This window comes from Pteropus medius, unplaced genomic scaffold (genome assembly GCF_902729225.1).
Source record: "Pteropus medius unplaced genomic scaffold, Ma_sr-lr_union100, whole genome shotgun sequence".
Lineage (NCBI taxonomy): Eukaryota > Metazoa > Chordata > Mammalia > Chiroptera > Pteropodidae > Pteropus > Pteropus medius.
This window is the reverse complement of record NW_024349804.1, coordinates 11,128,399-11,149,885: the sequence shown is the minus strand read 5'-3', so window position 1 is coordinate 11,149,885 and position 21,487 is coordinate 11,128,399. Positions and strand designations below refer to the sequence as shown.

General features: G+C 43.8%; 1 protein-coding gene across 2 annotated transcripts in view; it reads left to right on the top strand.

Moving 5' to 3' along the window:
* Positions 1-21,487, top strand: part of STX18 (syntaxin 18) — a 103,171-nt gene that overhangs the window by 9,093 nt on the left and 72,591 nt on the right. Inside the window, exon 1 of one of the 2 annotated variants that reach the window (XM_039838201.1) lies at positions 7,493-7,558. The exons of the other annotated variant lie outside the window; for it this stretch is intronic. Coding sequence (XP_039694135.1) covers positions 7,508-7,558 — 51 coding nt within the window. The 5' untranslated portion in view covers positions 7,493-7,507. Of the gene's footprint in view, positions 1-7,492; positions 7,559-21,487 lie in introns of those variants that run through there. 2 annotated transcript variants of the gene reach the window in all.

Sequence of the window (21,487 nt, the reverse complement as noted above, 5' to 3'; positions counted from 1 at the left end):
TTTTAATCAACAGTTACCTTTTTATACAGATATTTTTCTGTATTTTAATAGTTAATGTATTTTAATGCATTTCTTACAGGTAATGTTGAGGTACGCTTTTGGGGAAAAATAGGAAGATTTATAGTTTTAGTTAGTAAAATTATGAGAAGGAAGGAGACCCAACTCATACGTTACAGACATTTGAAAAAGTATAATTCTTTGGGGCACAGTTCGTGGGCCATCCGCAGGCAGTTCTGGCAGGTGAGGGACATCAGGGCCCCGTTCCTGAAGGCACAGTCTGCCTTCCACCTTTTAGGTGGCTGTGGGATCGAATGAGATGCCACATGTGAAGCTGCTAGCATTTATCTTGTACATTGCAGATACTCATTAGATGGCCCCACCAGTGAGTAGGGAAGGCACTTGGATTGCTCTTTGGGGTAGAAAGATGAGCGAGACTTTCGTCCGGCCATCGGTGCACTTACAGTCTAGAAGGGGGCATTCATTCATTCTTTCATTCAATTGTTCAATAAATATTTATTGAGCCTCTGCTGTAGACTATGCACTGTTTTTGCCTCAGGGGATAGAGCAAAGATAAGACAGACAAAAACTCTGCTTTCGTGAAGCTTATATTCCAATGGGCAACTTACAGTAAGTAAGTAGACATACATAAAAATATTCGTGTAGGGTAGTGATAAGTAAACTCCTAAGTATTAGGCAGGCCCATATGTAGTTATAAAAATCTCCAAAAGAGGAGCCTTAAGAATTCAGAGATCACTCCTGGGTAAGGCTGAGGGAGACTTCGTGGAAGACGTGACACTGAGGTGGGCCTCATAGGTTCTCCACTTGTGGAAGTGGAGGGAGGAGAAGCAGGAGAGGGACACCTGATGGGGCCTCCGCGGCGGGGGAAGTGCAGGATGGGAAGAGCTGCTGAGAGCCCAGTGTAGCTGGGAGGAGTGTGAGAAGTAGGCAGTGGGGCCTTTGCGATCTCCTCTCCACCCTTTCCTCTCTGCCCTTGCCCCAGGAGGCGGATCTTTGTGGAGTGTGTGGCTGGGTTTCCTTGCCCTCTGACTTCTGCTTGGGTTCAGCCCATGGGAGGCTCAAGCAGGAGATTGAAGGGCTGGAAGAGAGATGTTGGTTTGGGAACTGGGTAGACGCTTCCCATTCACAGTCCGTGACTTGGGCTAGGTATCTGCCCACCAGCCCTCCAGTTTTTCCCTGTGTGTGTCAGGCGTCCCGTGGGTTAGGAAGAGTTTAGCCTACTGGCTGGTACCAGCCAGCAGTAAGACAGGATCGTTTTGCAGGGCCACAGGGCATTCCTCCCCCTGGGCAGAACTCTGGACAGTTCATCTCTGCCTTTTGGTGTAAGATGGTTTCATAGGAGGTACATTTCTTTCTCTCCCGATCCCGTTCAGCATCGCACCTGGGAAGAGTCAAGGATTGTAGGCTCACACTGCTCCTCTCTTAGTGATGTGGCGGCTCATGCTTTTTTTCCACATGTGACCTGAAAGGTTAGGGGTGGGAAATGGCTCTTGTGGCATTATAAATCTGAACTGGAGTGGAATCTGTAACCCATTATCAGATTCTGAATCAAACTGCCTTGTCTCTCTCTTGTTTTTGTTTCAGTGGAAATGTGTGTTTTTATTCTGTCAGTGGACAGTTTACATACCTAATATACCTAATATTAAGAGGGAATTATATAATGAATACTTGATGTGAAGAGACTAGTTAAATATTTCGGCTCCGAGGGAGTCCATTAAAGTAATGAGGAAATTACATTTAATTTTAATGTAGAAAGATTGTTATTGCTATTAAGCATGTATTACACACACTCACCCATTTTTTGCAAATGAATTCCCAAAGCACAGTTCATCTTTATACAGGTGGAAAGGAAATATTCTTGCAAACTATGGAGTTTGATGTCTTTTTCTTAGCTGTGGAGAGAAGCTTACTTTTCCAAAGAATAGAATGTGATGGTTGATTGGAAACTTTCGGAGCTACAGGCTTTTAGTTCTACCTCTTGAAATAAGAAAATACATATAAATGGGTCCCCAGATGAAGGCGTGGTGGGGTACTTTATAGCCCTAATTGACTCCAGACATAGAGGCCATGATTTGTAAGCAAGCAGTGACAAGAGGAAGTTAAATCAAAATTAAATTAAGGGAAGGAAATAAAAAAAAGAGATATCAAGGAGAGGTGATGAATTTTCTGAAAGCTTCTAAATACCTATCTGTGGGTGAGTGAGAAATCTGTGAATATATCTGTGTGTCAAAGAATGAAATCTGGAAACATTTCAGTCCTAAAAAAGACCACCTCTTTTTTTTCAGTCTTTTTTATTTATACTCATTACTGGTACAGTTCAGTCAGTATAGGCATATTTGCTTCTCTACTTTTTCATGACCCATCCTTCCGTAAAAATCAGTGTGAAGTGATATTTTGGGATGATAGGTGTTTCTGTTTATATTTTGACATTCTGTTGTTGTTCCAGCTTATGTAAATAAAATTCTAGGAATCAGAGCCTACCGGCCACTCACCCACACCAACCGCCGTTTTTGCTGTCCTGTCTCCCTCCTCCTGACCTCCCTGTCCAGCTAAGGCGAATGAATGAAGCGAACCAGTGCCTCGTGCTTCCTCTCTCATCCGTCCCACTGTGGCCGTGTGGGTTCAGACCCTCATCATCTTGAGTCTGGGCTCGGCGACACCGAGCCCGCCCCACCCCCAAGCCAGGCCACTGTGCAGAAGACGCTGCTTTCGTCACGTTACTTTGCTCAAAAGCGAATGTGTTCAGCGCTGCTCGTTCCCTGCACCACGAACGCTCAGCTCTTTAGCTGGTGTCCGAAGGTCGTCATAAAGTGAGCCCTCCTCACTCTCCCGGTTTTACATGCCACACTTCTTGGGTCACCCCCCCGGCTCGAACGAGCTGCTCCATTCAGAGCCTCCTTGCCTGTCTCCTGCTGTCTCTCTCGTCTGGATGTCGCTGTCCTTTACTTACTCAGATGCTACCGTCCTTTCCAGGCACAGCCTGTCTTATACCCGTCTCCCGATTCCAAATCATTGCTGCCTTCACTGCTCATTGAGCGGGGAATTCTGTGTGGCTGTGACGGTCTGCATTATGGTGTTCTCTTGTTATTTAATGACTGCATTGTCGCTCAGCGTTAAACGTGCTGTTGTATAGTCTGCCAAACTGCGTTTACTTTTGAGCGTGGGGCTGGAAAGGGAGAGGCAGGCCTCCGATTTGACGCTACTTTGTGTTCCCCTCAGTGGCTCTTGTGGCTAGCGCGGCAGCCTTTAGACAGGACTGTCACCACGCGTTAATCACGTCTGTATTCCCACTGCGTAGCAGGGACCGAGTGCACGGTATGTGAACACATGAATGGAAGGCATTCTCAAACGTTCGTTTCCTAGTTCGACCCGAAGCTAAGCATCAGTGTGGGTGATTTTCCATCTTCTAGAAGCCAGACGGATCCAGGTTTTCTTTGCTCGTCTTCATCGTTAGCAGCTCTCCCTCGAGCGCTGCTCCCTTCTGCCTGCTCTCGGCTTCATACCAAAATGGAAACCCAGTTCCTCTGATTCTTTGCCCTGTGAAATCGGAGAAGGGCTGTTTAGTCACCTCCTTCTAAATAACTCTTCAAGTTAAATTGCCTCTAGGACTTGCTTTTTCCAGATTAAATTATCCCAAAGCCCTTATTTTTCTGCATAAAAGCCTTTTCAAAAATCAGCATTCGTTATTTTTTACTTCTTTTCCTAGCTCTTTGTAAAGCTTTATTCTTCATACACGTACCGCAGGGCTCCCCTGTGGGGGCCCGCTCGTGCCGTCTGGGATGGACCGCGTCGTGGGTCTCTCTCACTTGGTGTCGGAGTGCCCGTGACTTTTCCCACCGCCTCTCAGATTTAACTTGAGGTCCACTCTCACCTCTCCTTGTTCGGTTTCTTCTTTTGTGTGCATCCCTTTAAATGTGCAGCGTGGTTTTCTTCCCACAAACACTGACTTGCTGCATCAGGAGTCTTATGATTACAGGTTACAGGGAACCCGATGCAGATTAGCTTGAATAGGGAATTTATTGATTTATATCACTGAGAAGTCTAGTGGTATGACAACCTCCGGCATGGCTGGAGCCGGTGGACAAAACGGTGTCACCAGAGGCCAGGTTTTCTTGCTCCCTCCGTCGCGCCTTCGCGGAGTTAGCGTCCCCTTTAGGCGCCTGCAGGCTCTTACTTCGTGGTAGCCACGCCGCATGCGCACACCTTACCTCCCCGACCGACACAGCCAGAGCAAGAGACAGGCTCCTCTCTGTGGCCCCCGCCAGAATCACTGGCTCAGATCGAGTCCCAGGCCTATCCCTAAGCTCGCCCCTGTCTCCAGAGGGAAAGGATGCATGGCTCAGCCTGGCCTTCGTAGGACCCAGCTCTGTGGCTGGCTCCCGTGCACAGTCACTCCCGTGCAGTACGCGTGGACGAGAACAGGGAAAGTGGCTTCCGAAGGAAATTCGGGACGCTGTTCCCAGGGGGCGGAGCCGTGGATGTGGTGGCCAGCAACAGATGAATATCGCTCTCAAAGCTGCCCTCAAAGCTGCCCTCTGCCGGAGGCAGGTTGTCGATGTCGCTTTGCACTGCGTGTGTCTCTGAGGACGGAGTCTTCACTCACCTGATCACTGTTTATCGAGCACCCGGTGTGGGGCAAGCATGTAGCAGGTCTGGGTGGACGAATATGAGTGAAACAGCCCCTGACCGGGAGAAACCCGTAGTCTGGTGGAAAGACAGACTAACAGGCAAATACAGAGCATGCTGTGATGGTGCTGTTGTCAAAGCGTATGTGGTCACAGGCAGAGGGAGGAGCTCAGTGGGAGGGACCTCGAGGAAGGGCTTCTCGGGAGAGGGGTTTGAGCTGAGCCTTGAAGGGTAAAAGGGGTAAAGGGGACTTCCTTGGGTGGGGCAGGAAGGCCTTCTCCTGAAGTCCGGGTGGCCCATACAGAGATTTCAGCAGGGGACTGTCAGGATCAAGATCGTCCTGCTGGCCATCGGCGGAGTCAGCAGATGGGGAAGGACTGGCAGCGAGGAGGGGCTGTTGCAGTCATCAGGTCTAATCGAGAGGCAGTCAAGGCCTGAGCTCAGCCTGTGACTATCGGGACAGAGGGCAGATTCGTGACATATTTGATAGGATTTGAAACTTTTTGAGTGTAGGAGATGAACATCAGTGATTCTAGATGACGTCAAGGTTTCAGTTGTGGGGGACCAGGTGGGCGGTCAGGGTCAGTTTGGTTTTGTGTTGAGGTGCTTGCTGAACACCCAAGGGACATGTGTTTATCAGGCAGTTGTAAATACGGAAATAGATCTCAGGAAAGGTTTCTAAGCTAGAGATGTAGGTGGGGGAGACGTCAGCGTGTAGGAAGGAGCGAGGTTTGCCAAGGGAAATTTCAAGTGAGAAGACGCCTCAGAGTCGTGCCTGGGTAGCCACGTTCGAGAGACAGAGGATAAGGAGTCAGAGAAAGGGGCCGTGGAGAAGTTAGGCGTAGGAGTCCTTCCGAATAATTGATCTCTTACCTTGATAAAGGTGATGTCACCTGGGATGGTTTGTGGCGTGGACTCTGGGCTCTGCTACTACTAGTGTGTGACTTGTGGGTAAATTACTTAACCTCACTTCCTGACCTGTAATGGGAATAAAGTAGTACCTGCTTTTGGAAGATTAATTGAGTAAAGCACTTTGAAAGTGCTTGGCACATAGGAAGTGCTATAAAATATAAAGCATTTGATAAATAAACACAGGAACCAATAAACACATCTGTGTGCCCTGCATGTGTGCATCTATCTGTGCCTCTGAGCTCACAGACTGCTGGCCAGTTAATCTGAAATCCGAAATTAGTTTATTTGGACTTCAGTAATTGACTCTTCTGCAAACTCCGGTGGTTCCAGTGCATCAGTGCGGGCATCCGGCTTCCTGAATGTTTTGCAGATTATGGGAGTGTTTTTTTCTAATGGCTGTTAATTTTACCTCTGACTTTGATGTACTTTTCTGTTTCTTCCACACTTACCATCTTTTTACACTGTTCTTAATATCTTACAGCATACAGCTTTCCCTTCTTCTTCTTTCTCTTCTTCCTTTCTATTTTTCCCATAAGTTTTCTTCCACAGAATCATTCCTGAAGTTCTGGAATGCTGTGTTACTTGCTCCCCCGCATTTTGGTCAGTTTCTGGCATGTTGCTTTTAATCAGGCCCCTTTTCCCATCCATCTGTAGGAATTGGCAGTATCTTCAACTCCTCCCATTATGGTTAGGAACATGAACTTGCTGTCTTTTCTTCTTCCTCTTCTATTTTCCCAAATAAATGTCTTGAACCACTGATTAGATCTATTTGCCCACAATAACATAAGCAGGCTCGAAGCTTAAATCTGATTTAAAGGAGTATTATACAGAGTCTTTTACTTCATTAAAGCGTCTTCGAGTCTAGATTAAAACATAACAGTATTGAAGGTGTGAATATGTTGCTGAGTCTCTAACACATGTTGAGCCAGACATTGTGTGTGTTCATCTTTAAATAACTGAGTGGGTCACTTTTTCATTTATTACCAACGCAAACACTGATGCTAACAACTGACATGCGAAAGGAAAACAGGCAATAGTGATGAAAACCATTTAATGATTAGTGAGGAAACAAATATTGTTTAATGAAAATAAAAACCATGTCTAAAGGGCCTAATGCTGACTTTTAGAAATATAACCATGTTGCGGTCTGTTGTGCACCCTCAGTCCTGTACAGTAGATATTGTTTAAAATTGCTTGGGAACTGGAGCTTGCAATTGTGAGCCTGGAATGTCCTGCAGATAATTAAGTTGTGGTCAGGCTTTGGAAAAATAAAAAGTTCTCGAACTATGATTTTATAAACATGCTACAATAACATTTCTTTATATTTAACAGTTTCTTATAGAAAGCTGATACTCTCATGAGGCATTGATTAAAGGTAAAACATCAAGAAAGAAAAAATATTAAATTAAAACTTCACTTAGGATGTTGACAGTTGGCTTGTAATATTAAACAGATGTGTATGTTCCTGGGGATATTCTTCTTTCTGAACTGAATTGCTAAGTTGTATTTTTTTTAATGACAGCTACAAATTTTTGATCAGTTAATAATTTTAAATGCCCTTTCTACAATCTTCTGTATTCTAACTTCATCTGTAGTTTGAGCTCTTTCAATGGTATAATGACTGGTGAAACCTTTGCTGCCTCTTCTAAAGTCTTTCATTTTCTTTCTTTCTTCTCTGTCCCCCCACCCCCCTTAAAGCTTAACTGGGTTCTCCTGATTTCATGATGCATTCTTGGAGATTGATTCCTTGAATAATTTTAGGATCATTGAGTGGAATTCTACCCTTTTAGATTTAAGTTTACTTCCATGTAAGTTTTGAGTTGGCATTTGAATGCACAAGTCGGTCTACATTGTGGTATTGTGTTTGTGTGGTCAGTCGTGAAGGCTTCATGATACGTCTGTAGCCAGCCATGCAGATCGGCCTGTACTCCCATGCTGTGGGGCCAAAGAAATGTCAGTGAGGGGACCAGAGGAGACCAGGCCTGAAGTGAAAAGAGCTTCAGTAAATTCTTCTTTTTGCTTATAAAAATTTTGCCATATTAGGCAAATAATAGTCTTGAGGGAAGTTGTGGGGTGGGGTGAACTGGGTGGTGGGTAGACTTTAGTAATCAAGAGGACGAGTCCGGTCGGATTTTGTAGGATGAGCTGAAGATATTTTGCATCTTCGAAGAGTCTTCAGATCTGTTTGCAAGATTAGATAAATTGTTCATTGTTGTTTCTGGCTGAAGAAATTTTCTAAATTCTGAAGATCATTTCAATTGCAAGTCTTTGACATATGGACATCTTAAGTTTTCTGAAAGATACATTTCACTAGGGAGGAGCCTGATCAACCTGGAGGAGCAGCTTAGTTAGCTGGGATAGATTTATTTATCTTGGAGCTACGTATTGTTTGTGCAGTCTTCTTTTTCGAATCAGTGTTTTTTTTCTCTGCAGATTCCACTTGGGAAGCTCTGATTTGAGGCCGAAGTATATGGAAGGCATTTCCAGTAAACACAAACAAAAGCTCATTAGACTGAACAAATCCAACGTTTTATCATACAAAACTTTAACTTCATGAATAACGAATTAGTTTTTAACAGCAGACTGTTTAAATGTGACTGTTTGTTCTTTATATCTAATAGTATAAAGAGTTTTAAAGTGTCTTAGTAAAGTTGTTTTAGAAGTAAAACGTTTTTTCCTATAACGTGCACTTTCATGTGGAAAGGCTCTGGCGGGTAGACATGTCAGGTGGTCCGCTTTCGTTCTCTGGCTCAGTGATTTAGAATTAGTATTTATACTGTGCACGTGGAAGACGAGAGCAGATTTCTGTGCCGTTTTAGCAGATCTTTAAGATGCGAAAGAGTAGGGAAGTTTAAACTCCGTGCAAAAATCCTGTATAAGTCGAGCATAATTCGTTACTCTGGAAAGTCATCCATTTTAGCATAAGAATCTGAAAAGCAGTAAAATATATCTGTTAAGGTTTCCATCAGTTAGCTTGTTTTTGGGTTTTGTCCGATTTCATTCCAGTTGTCTTCCAGAGTGTTGCTGTAATAAAGGAGCGTTGTAAATATTTTAAATAGTTCTAACCAGAATTAATAATAGCAGATTTAAGTAGAAAATACTGTTTCATTTTACATTATTACTGCATCGTAAGATAACTCTCTGTAAATGACATTCTCTTATAGATATTTTGGCGTGGCTCACCGATCCTAATTTCAGTATTATGCCTAACTTAGCAATAAGCCGCAGCGATCAGCTACAGTGAATTGTATTAGGCAGGCTTTATTTTCTCTCTCAGTGCGGTATTGCAGTTTCTCCCACTCTTGAGTGAGAAAGCATGGTTTTAGTATTTTAGTATTTTATTTTCAGTTTTAATGTTTAGTAACTTTCACAAGGGGAAGGGAGAAGTGGGGAGCTTTTCAGAGTAGATGATGATTAAAGAATTGTACCATTCGAACTACTTTCGTCATTTAAAAATTTTATTTGCTCATCCCTTTTTTGTATACAGTGCTGGGATCTTCTCAGCTGTTCTCCAGACAGTAAACTCGGTTCTGTTAGAGAGAGGGGAATACATCGCTAGTGCCTGCAGCACGTTAGTTCTATGAACTATCAAGCCACTGACTTGGGAATGGAAGACCCTTATTGGTCCCTAGTGGCCTGAAATGGGAAATGCATCTCTTGAAAATTTCATTAGAACTTCCCATAAAGCTTAACACTTAATTAGAAACAAAAATGTTAACAATTTTAGGTAGGTCAGTTGGTTTATTTAAAGTGTTCTTTGAGCTACAGTTGAAGTTACTTATTTTCTTAATCTCTTACTGAAAATAGACGAACTACATAGGAAGCTCGGGTACGAGGTTAGCACCTGTATTTCAAGCTGCTTAGGAAGCGGAGGAAAATTCTGTAAATTCTTGTGTAAGTGCTTGGGACAAATCTGTGAGTTGGTTTCTTTCTCTCTTTCTCTCTCTCTCTCTCTTTTCTTTTTTTTTTGTCATCTCTTTGTTAGCTTTATCATGCTTAATTTTCGTGAAAATAATGTGTTTGTTACTGTGGTCACACCGTGATTTAGCTTTGGCTTATGTATGATATTTTATTGTCCCTGTCCTAGAAAATTACAGCAGTTTTTATGAGGAGTGGTTTGTGGGTTCACACAACCCACTTGGAGTGCCATTTACTATAATCCTCTTCTAAAAGGACCATAAAACATCATGTAAATTGTTTAAAAAGGGAAAGGCCTTTTTTGAGAAAGGCTAAGAAGAAATCTTTCCAGGCTTTCTTTTATTTCTTCGAGTCAGCGTCATGAGTTTAAGCTCACAATTTAATTAAAGCATTAATATTAAAAAATAAAGTGCATGTGTCTGTGAGTACAGATGGTTGTGAGCTAGAGCTAGGCTGAAATCCGTGTTGATGCAGAATAATGTAGATCAAATGCGTTATAGTGTAATCTTTTAAAATGTGTTTTCCGTGACTTTGGAAATGAAATTAAGGAAGAAAGGAAGAGAGGGAGGGAGGGAGGGAGGAAGGCAGGAAGGAAGAACGGAATTAATTTATAGCGTATACTTGTTTTTTAAAAACGCGTGTTTTCTTTAAGTCAGTGTGTGTCTGTAATTGGTACTAAGGTAACATTTTTGGGAACCGGCCATAAGAAACTCGCGTTTAAATTCACAAGTGGATTTACCTAGAGGAGCTTCCCTGGCTGGCAGTTTTACCCTTTTAGTTGGCTCATTGTGCTCAGTTTACAAGTACCCTTAACGGAAAAAGCGTGAAACGACTCTGTGAGGAGGCCAAAGTTCTGTCCTCGTCTTCTGTGCAAATGCCTTATTCTATGTTATCTTGGTTTCGTGTATGAGGAAAGCAAGGACGGAAATTGTTAATAATTTTCTATAGCATTTACATAGCACTAGTCACTTAATACAGATATAGCTTATGTTTAGCAAATTGTTAAAAGAAAAACCATATGTAAAGATAGAACAAATATATAATAGTTAATGTTAAAAACCACTTCCTTAATACATGTGAGATCATTGTATTTGCAACAACATTTTTTAGGAGCGCACAAATGAAATGATGATTGCTGAGTTCATGCGAATAGTGATCTAAACATTTGTTCCGCAAAATTTTCTCTTCTGTTCAAATCAGTGTGCTTTTAAAAACACAGGATTTTTTGTGGTTTAGAAACTCCTTGGTTTTGTGACAAGAGGTTATAAGTAGATCACATTTATGCATCGTGTAGAGAGCATCAGTAAAATTGGTTTTCTTGAACATGGCTGTGAGTTTTGTCTAAGTATAAATGCTTCCTACTTGCGTGTGTAACTTCATGAAGAATATCAACACAGGTTTTATTATGTGGCTATAAATTCCCCTTTTCCATGTGTTAAAAACACATACTACCAACCTCCTAAAACATATAAAAATTTTTCGAAATGATTCCATATTCTACACTGTCTTTCTTTGTTTGTGTTTTTCTGGTATTAGGGTGTTTCTCTTCTATCAGGATCAGAGTAGCTAACCAAAGTGAATTTTGGGAATAGAAAACTAAGCTACAATTGGAAAGGAGATTTAAAAAAAGTCGGAGAGTCAGTGTCACGCGGCGATGTCCCAAAAGGTGGGACCGAGAAGCGGAGAGGACGGAGCCCGCTCCCGCTCCCTCCCTCCCGCAGCTCCTGCGGGCACAGCCCCAGGCGTCTGGGCTCTTCTCCGGGCTGTCGGCGATGGGGGACAGGAGGGGGCTCCTCAGACCTGGGCTCCAGCCCAGGAACCCACTCTCTGTGGTTAAGTCTGTTAAGCAAAGAAGACTTTTTCTGGCATCTTAACCGAAGCTGTTAAGTATGCCACATTCTCATAATTAAAAATTTTGTGTCTAGCTCTAGTGACAAAATGGTTTTAATGTGAGATGTTTGGAAATAGGCTGGGCTTTACACTGAAGCGACCAAATGCCGAATTCTCCAAGTTAGACATTATTTTCCACTATGAATTTATAATACATTGCTGTATAATGACATCATTATTATTCTAAGTGATACAGAATGCTATGTTTAGGTGTTTTCTTTTTTTAGATTAGATTAGGGTTTTGTTTTGTTTTGTTTTTTTTAGATTTTTGTGTGTTAACACAGACAACATACTTCCTAGTTATTTACAGTTATTAAATAAAATTGCCTAGGCTTTGAGTCAAGTATGTTTTGTAAATTATTCAGTTGCAAGAAATCTAAACTTACTTTGCTTACAACTTTCGTCCACAATGCTGATTGATGTTTTCTTGTTTCTGTTTTTCACTTGAGTTGGTTAGAAAATATTTTTCATGGACTTTAGATGACATTAAATCATGTTATTAAATAGCCAAGTTTTTTTTTTCTTATGCGAAAATCTTCATCAGTATGACCAATTCCTGTCAGAAAAGGGGTACAGTTTTTCAGGTTTTTCCCCCAAAACTGCAACTTCAGAAAATATGTAAGAGATATAGCAATTAACCTACATGCACATTTATAATGCTAGAAAATGGGCAGCTAGTTACATTCAAAGACAGGATCTGATAGGCCCAAATTGCTTAAAACATCACAGTTATTGAAGATATACCCCAGGGAATCTGAGAAACCATTTAACAGATGAAAGTACATTTTGAAAAGTCTGACCTTACAGGCAATCATAAAATGAATCAAAACAGTGCTTTTTTCCCCCTGAAATGTACAGAGCCCATCTGTGTCTAATCCAGTAATTATAGACTGTGTTCAATTACCTTTTCAAACTTGGAGCAGACTGGAGACTAGGCAGTGAACAAACATAGGGTTTTGTCTAGACCTCAATTGACCACAGTCTAAAACTTGAATTTATATCTAATTTTATTTTTTGTTTAGTTTGATAGTTCTTAAAGGATTCATTTTTGCTACTTGGTGTTCTACCTTCTTAGATTTGATTCCTGCCTTTCCTCATCGCAGAGGCTTTTGCATCAGCGAGTGCTCATGCTATGATCATGTTCATTTCCTGAATACCTACTTTTGTCTGCAAATCAATAATTTGCACTGGAGAAAAAGACTGCATGGGTGGGGGAGGGGTTATATCCACGAATAGTATTTATTTTTAAAGTAGCCTTTAAAATGTTGCCGCTCTTTTTTATGTGCTAGGAAAATATAATTTTCTTTTTAAAATTAGAAATTTTCAGTTGCTTTTCACACTTAATGTCTTTTAAAATACGGGTAGACTGCTAAAACAAGTCTTTCTTTTCTCGACTATGTCTTACAGTTTTTTCTCTATACGTTTATTTTTGCATTTACTCATCAGGCTGGTATCCACTAGATATGGTAGATAGTATTCAAAATCCACTTCAGACAATTTCCCTTCAAGTCACTTTATAATTTGATGTCTGTGAGAATTACCATGAATGGCTATGGCCAGCTCAAAATGTTTAAATTTTATCTAGGAATTTTGGCAATAGAAGTTTTTCTTAAAACACAGAAGGTCACCACAGCGTTTCAGATGCTTATGCAATAGCCTCCCCCCCACCCCCGCCCAGCATTCAGGCCGTTCGCTCTCCAGGCAGCGTTGGATACAACTGTTCTGAGGTATTTATTGGATGTAATCATTGCATATTAGACCATGAATTTTTCTAGAAACTTTACGACCATTCCCAGTATGCTATATTATTTTTTAAAAGTTGTGTTCGTTTAGGTCTCACCATCCTAGGGAAGTTTTAAGGATTACGTCATGGGGAGAAGAATACTTTCATTTGGTCGCATGAATGTACTTTCTGAGAATTATATGGGGAAAACGAAACGTAAAGGGGATTACGAATACCTCCTGCTTACTGTTTCCACGAATAAAATCTGGGATGATATGATATCTTTACGTGCTTCCTGCCCCCATGCTTCTTAGGATCTTCACAGAGGAGGTGAAAGGGCACTATGAACTTGAGACACCCTTTGGATCATCCTCTCTCGTCCACCCCACCCCCCGCCCCCATCTCAGCCTTTTCAGAGACCAGCACTCCTCCCTGGTGTCCGCTTCTGTTACGTAACGTGTGGGCCACCGAAGCTACCTCCTTCGTGGCACTTAGCACGGTTTGGATTTTTATATTTGTTTATTAAACTGTTTATGCCACTTCTGCAGGACTGTAAGCTCCTTCAGATCAAAGGCCGGTCGAGTGTTAGGTTCTCCCGTTGTATTCCAGCCGCAGCCACGATGCCTGGCCGTGGCCGGCACGCGCTCCTTGCTGACGGAGCGAGGAGTGCGCGGTCTGCCTTCCGGCCTTCTCATGCTCCCGGGCTCGGTCACCGTGTCCGTGCTCTTTTCTCAGATCATCCAACCCTCTTAACCCAATGCTAGGCTTCCTCTCTTTTTCCTTGGGTGCCACGTCATCATATAGATCCGATGTCCCTCCCCGGGTGACTCTAGCCGTGCTGGCGCCCTGCCCCTGAACACCCTCCACCTGTTCCCTGGAGCCAGCCAGTTACAGCCTTCCTTCTGAGGGACGGCCCGTCCTCAGCAACCTTGTTGCTCCGAGCGCAGCTTTCTCTGTTGCGCACGTGCCCTCGCCTGGTGCTTGTGCTTCATCGAACAAAGCCTTGGAGAAGTTGGGCTCACGGTTGAGGGCACTGTTTCCTGGTCTGTTGATATCGACCAGAGTAGCCTCGTGGGCTGTGTTGCTGTGGGGCTCACCCGAGGTCCAAGTCTGTGAATGGTAGCCAGTATTTCTTTAAAGCATTCCAGTTTGCCATTTCACTGGGTTCTCACAATCCTCTTAGGAAGGCCGCCTGTGTGAGAGAGAAGGGACATGAGCTTCAAAGAACCCGAGCTGACTGAGTCATAAATCCCAAAGCGTCAGGACAAGAATTCACATCAACTCACTCTAAACCCTATGTTCTTTCTGGTACATCAAGGTTCTCTGTGCCTATATTGAGTGTTGTTTTTATATACATTCTGGACACACAGAAGATCGTATTGGTTTGTTCATTGGTTGCTACGACGCAACCTGCAGTGATGGCCGCTCTGTCGATCTCTATCGAACTCTACTGTAGTCAACTGTTTTCCCCACTTTGGCTTCTTGGGGACACTGGCCATGTCCTGTTTGATTTCCAGTCCGCGCTGCATGGCGGCAGTAGAAATGCAGAAAACATTTGTGGGATGAGTATAACGAACCAAGTGAAAGAAAGAAAAGAAGTGTAATCGCAGTAGAAGTCGATAACTTCTGGTACAGATTATATACCCTTATTTTTTCCTGAGCACTCTCTAGACACTGGAAGAATAGTTGGAAGGAAAATAATGCTGGCCTTTATGAGTGTGTAATCTAAAAGAAAACTGGGCCGATGGAAAGTCAGCAAGCACCATGTGGTGGTTAAGAACAGGGATGCTGGGATCCAGTCTGCCAGATCTCAGGCCCCAGCGTTGGTACGTCCTAGCTGTGCAGCCCAGGCAAGTTTCCTTACCTCTGTGTGCATCAGATTTCTGATCTGTGAAATGGGGATTATAATAGTACCTGCCTCGTAGGGTGGTTAAGATGTATGCTTAGGATAGTGGCTGGCTTACAGTAAATGCTCAATAAATAACAGCTTTTATTAACAGAGCATAAGGCCACTCGGCCATAAAGATAGGTATTCAGAAGTAAACAAATATAAATATGCCTGTGATTGTGCATAACAGTAAAAGTAGCAGAAAACACGCAGGAGTTGCTGGCATTGTCTGCTCTGCATGGCTGAAGCCGAGGTGAGGTCAGTGTGAGAATGCATGGTGGAGGCGGTGAGCAGTGACCGCTGAGTGTGGGGGGAGAGCATTTCTGGCAACAGTGCGTTCACTCGGGAGGGCATTCACTCAGCAAAACCATTTCCGGCACACTCCGCCCCGTGACATGTGCGAGCCCCACAGGTCAAGGTTAGAGGAGAAAGGGGCTAAGAGGAGCTCTTTGGCCAGGAGCTAAGGACAGTTCCTGGGCTACGCCCTCAGAGAATAAAGAATACAGATCAGAGCACCATGGATCCCAAGGAAGAGCGCATTGTGATTAAATCATTAAGTGGCATGAGGCAGAGGAAAGGCCAGGAGGCTCGACCAGGTTGGTTGGTTATCGTGCACAGAATAGTCTCAGGGAGGAGTTAGGAGAGAAGCCAGGTCATAAGAGCTTAGGGTTAAATACATGGGTGTGTTGAAAAATGGGGACAAAGCGGATCATCCATTTAGGGTTCTGAGTATTGAAAGGTAGGAGAGAAGGATCCCTTAAAAGTTAATAGAAATCACATCTGCATAACTTTTAAGCTCTCTTTGCCATATCCAAATAGCTGAAAGAAAGAACCTTATTTTTATTTCTCACTCTCAATTTAAAAAAATAAGAACATAGAGTGAGTTTTGTTGATGAACGGGTCTGTTTTTCATCGAAGCCGTGCTGTCTGCTGCTGTGCTTCACAAATGGACTGCTTAACATGTGACAATATTTATGGAACGGCTTTCCCCATCTGCAGTGAGAAGATGAACGTTTCTCTGATTTGTATATTTACAAGTCTTCCTGATTCGTAGAGAATCCTTGCAGAAATCATCGCTCAGTAAGCAGTTACTGAGCCTTCAGTGCTGCCCGACGCAGTGAAGTCATCGCATACAGGCCGTCGCCTCCTGGAACTCGAAGTCTGGTGGCAGATGGCCTTGGATGGCCGTGTCTTCTTTGGGGCAGATTCTCTCCCTCCGTGGAAGGCCGGGTGTCCAGCTCTCCCTGCAGGACCGACTGACTTACAGATGTGCGTGGGTCTCCCCCAGGCCCTCAGGGTCTTTACCACACCCCTCCCCTCAGGTCGAAATGAAAAGAAATCATGTCGCTTATAAAAGCAATTAGTGAACATCAGTCTTTTATAAGAAAAGACAGACGTTCACGGTTATCTAATTGCAGCCAAGCAGCGCTGTGTTAGCCAGGAGCCCTGGCGGACCTGCGGCTCTGCAGGGAAGAAGTGCGTGCTGGGTGCTCCTTACCCCTCTGAGGATTAAGAATCGCACTGATTATTCCTTTTTGTCAGGTGTCTATTTAAAACGTAGGACTGCGATTTTCCCTAAAATTGGGATTTTAGAGATTTTTGAAGGTGCCACATTTAAGTAAACCACTGATGGACTTTGAAAATATTGCTATTCCTGTGTGTCGCTCACTGGGGAATGTAGCCCCTAAAACAGCGGTCCCCAGTCCTCAGGCCTCGGAGCAGATCCACCGCAGGGCCGCACAGCAGGAGGGCTGCGGCGGGTGGGCGAGCGAAGCTTCATCTGTGTTTGCAGCCGCTCCCCAGCGCCAGCATCACCGCCTCAGCTCCACCTCAGACCGTCAGGCGTTAGATTCTCATAGGAGCACCGGTCTCTGGTGCCAAAGAGCTTGGGACCGCTGCCCTAAAACCAGTATATCACAGTGAGATCCAAGAACAGAACAGAGGGCTCTGACCATTAGACATGACTTCCAGAAAGTAGACTGAGATGACCACAGAGGTTGAAATCCCCCCTCCCCGCACTTTATTGCTTCAGACCTTTTTCTCTGTCCTTCCTTTGATTATGACTTGCTCTTGGCCTAATTAGGGGGTGCTGCTCTGGGATAAGGTTCTAATCAGATGTTCGAGCCTACTCTATAGGGGTCACCAATGATGAATGGGAACCCCCTCCTGAGCACGGGTTGCCTGAGGCGAAGCTGAGATCTGCATCCAGGCCAGGCCTGCCCTCTTTCTGATAGCTGCTCTCAAAGTACAGGTGCTTCTTCAATTAACATGGATCCTAATTTCTGCGATTTGCTGATGAGAGCACCAGGAGAGGCTTTCTGGTCAGCGATCTCTTAGTCTTTGGGAAAGTCTTAACATTTTTTAACTTAGACTGCCTCCTTCTTTATATTCTGAATTGAATGCATCCATTTCCATTTGATATATATTATCATATTCCTGGATTTTATTTTTGAACTCACTTGGAAAGTTTCAAGGCAAACATTTGGTTTTCTGTTAGCCCACAAATTGGGCAATGGCTGTTCAGTTACGGTCTTCCGTTGACTTAGGCAGGGTCACACGTTAAAAGTATGTTTTGTTAGTGGCCCACAAAGCATACCAGCCTTTGTCATGTCTGACTGTGGGCCATAATAGCACAGTGATAGTGATATTCTGAAATGTCATTTGTGCATTGCTTAACTGTGTCACCCAGAAATTCACTTTATTGTACAGTGACAAAACAGCTAAGCGTAGATATGACATACTCTGCCCACTTATCCATCAATTAACAGTGGTCTGCAGTGGAGTCCAGTGCTCCCCAGTATCTGACTCAGATGGAGAAAAGCAGATCCAGTTTGCTGTGTGAAGAGCTCTTTCTGTGCTGCCTTTGGCTGGATGTTACTGCGTTGTGCTTATCGTCGGGATTAGATGGTGGTGGTGGGTCCCTTCTTCTTCTTGTCCCCAGACCAGCCTCCTCTCGAGAGCAGCGCCTCCCTCCTCTTGGGAGCGTATCCTGCCCCTGACTGCAAACTGGTAATTTGCGCAGAAACTGCTGTGTGTGTTGCTCCCTGGGGAATGTGTAAGACACCCCCCACCCTCCAGGTCACAGAGCAGCGCCAGGTACCAGACTCCAATCAGGCCAATCAGAGGCCTTCCCTAGGAGTTTTTACAAATCAGAATTAGGAAAAAGAGTCACTTTTTGTCCAGAGGACCGGATTTTAACAAAACTCAGGAGCTGTTGGTGGTCGTGCTTCCATTGCTGAGCTGCAATTAGAGAATTAAAGCTCAAATGCAGAGAAGAAAGGGATTAGAAATCAAGGGAGCCCCAGAGAAGTTTTAAGTATCTGCTTGCAGTGGTTTCAGAGGCCCAGATGTATCCATGCCCTTCCCATGTTTTAATCATTAAACCAGTGCTTCTCAACTGGGGGCAGTTTTGCCTCCAGGGGATATTTGGCAATGTCTGGAGACATTTTTGGTTGTCATAGCTAACTAAGGGACTGCTACTGGCATCCAGAGAGTAGAGGCCAGAGGTGCTGCTAAACATCCTAAGGTGTAGGGGACAATCCCACCCCCCCCACCCCCCCGCCGCATAATGCCCTATAACAGAGAATTATCTGGCTCAAAATGTTGACAGGGCTTCGGCTGATAAACCCTGAATTTTAACCTGTCTTTCAGATACGTTGGATAAACCTTAGTATCCACTCAATACTTCCCCCTCCCCACGCATTTGAAAGCTAGCTAGGATTAGTTTCTGTTCAGGAGAACCCTAACTACTAACCTAGGGGTAGGAATAAACGAACTGAGTGTTGTTTGGTTACTGGTACACATTTCAGTCCCAAATTTAAAAGATTTTTCAGTACGTAGCTGATCTAATACACAGATATCCCATCAGCCAGGTTGAGAGGGACAGACTGTTGCTTCACCTACCACACAGGCTCAAGTTGGACGCGTGTAGGCTCTGTTGGGTATCTAAACAACATCTATTCCAAACTTTAAAGCTTTTGAAGCAAAGCCTATTCATAAATTGCTACTAGGATTGCATCAAAATTAAGCCGTCCTCAAGATTTCTTTTGAGATCTATGTTCAACTCATGTATCAAGGATGGACTATCCATTTTTTTTTTAGGAATAACTATGGTAAAAATCAAATGTTCAACTATGTGGAACAAAAAACATAGTACTGTATTCTAACCAGCAGCCTCGGGCAGCAGTGCTGGCCCAGGGGACTGCCGGCCTCGGCATTAACGGGCGTGGCAAGCAGCCTTCTCCTTTGAAACCGTCAGAAAGCCAGGTACCCCCGAGTCCCCTGCCTCACGTTCACGGATTTCTCAGTGAACAGACTGATGAAGAGAATGTTAGTGATGATGCGACAATGAAAACCTGAGACACTGAGCAGTCCTGCAGCTAATCACCTAGACTGGGGGTTAGGTTTAGAATTACTGACATTTTATACTGAATCTTTTTTAAAAACTTTCTTTGGCTTTTTTTTTTTTTTTTTTTATTCCCTGATTAGGGATCATCTTAGTTTCTACCTGGCCTTGGAGGATGAGTCAGTCAATCAGTCAGTCTCTGCTTCTCTCTGTCTCTGTCTCTCTGTCATTCTCTGTCTGTGTCTGTCTATCTGTGTCTGTCTCCCTCCCTCTTTATCTCTCTCCCTCTCCCTCTCCCTCATTTCCTCTCTCCCTGGCACACATTTAACACACTGATGCTAATTAAATATTTGTTCAAAGAATGATAAATAGTCACCTCACTCAGCCCCACAGCTCAAACTTTCCAGTAACTCCCCAATTTTTATTTTCAGCTCAGGCTTCTCTTTCAACTCTGATTTGACTACCTACCTGGCCTCTCTGTTTGGAGGTGTAGCAGACACTTGGTCTCCTTGCCTTTCATCACACATGCTGAGTATACTCCCGTCTGATGGCCCTTGAACTTGTTCCCTCGACTTGGAATGCTCTCCCCCAGGTACCTCTAGCTGGCTCTCACCTCCTCTCCTTCAGACATGTCCCCCTACGTCATCTTCTCAGCGAGGCCATCCTGACCACACTGTTTAAAATGGTAGTCCACCCCCTCCCCCACACTCTGCCTGGATCTCCCTTCCCTCGCTCTCCTGTAACACTCATCACTGCCTCCCTTATTAACAGACTTACGACTGTTTATTGTTGCATTATATACTTTTAAACATTTATTTCTCACCTGTATAGAGTCTGGCTAGATAGTAAAGAAAGCCATGATCATTCAAATTGGGGTCTTTTGATTCCGAGTTCAGTTCAGTTTTTGTTAGAAACCAGCTATTTTTTTGGACAGAGTGATCCTGACTTCTTGGAATTCACTATCCCTGGTCTCCTCGAGTTCTGGGTTCAGTCTTTGCTTCAAAGCAATAAACTTCGTGTATATAATCTATGTATTTAAAGTGATGTTGCTTCGTTTTTCTGACTACAACACAAGAAAACCCTGGATTTTCACAAAATTTGGAAATTATGTTTGGGATGATCTCAGGTAAAATATCAGTTACATACCATGTGTGAGAAGTGAGAGAGAGCCAGGCCAAAAAGACAGGCTGCTTTCCGGAGCAATATGGAGAGGCCCACAGGACAGACTTAGACACCATGAACAGGCAAAACAGAACAGAAAAACCTTGTTTTTCTGACCCTGACAACACTGGTTTGGAATAGAAGCCCCAAATTGAACATCCGAAAAGCAGGTGCATCTCGCAGGGCATTTCTGTCCTGTTGCTCCAGGGGGAGTGTCGGTTGTCATCCATTTATTTAATGATGATTCACAGTTCTCCTAAGCAGCCGTAGGAGGCCAGCTAGTATTTAAATTTAAGAACACCCGTTATTCGGACTCAGAATACTGTGTACGTCGTGTTAGGGTGGCCAGAGTCACTCACTCTGCAGCACTGGGGTAGCTGGACGATAAGCGTGCGGTCATTATGGAACCTGACTTTCCAGCCTGGAGCACAGGGTGCTGGGAGGGTCAGTGTGTACCTTTCTGGTTAGCATCTTTGTTTCTTAATTTTATTTTAAAATTAACATACAGTGAAATCGACCTGTCTGCTGTATGTTGGTGTAGCCATTCCATGGTCAGGATGCAGACAGGTGCGTCACGCCCAGCCTCCCTCACGTTGTCCCCGAGTCACCACAGGACTCCCCACCTCCCAGACCTGTTCTTCCTTGCTGTAGTCTTTTTCTGAGAATGTTATGTAAATGGAATCATATAATATATAACCCTCTTTTAGTCAGCATAACGCCTTTGAGATTCATTCAAGACACGTGTGGATCAGCAGCTCCTTCCTGCATCACTGGGCGGTATTCTGTCGTGTGTGTGCTACAATCATCATCACCCACTGAGGGCATTTGGGTTGTCTCGTTTGGGGCAGTTATGAATAGAGCTGCTGTAAATATTCGTGCACAGGTTTTTGTGTGAGCTTAAACTTTCATTTCTCTAGGGCAGATACCCAGGACTGAGATTGCTAGGGCATATGATAAGTGCGTGTTTAATGTTATAGAAAAAAAAACCTGCCTGTTTAGAAATGTT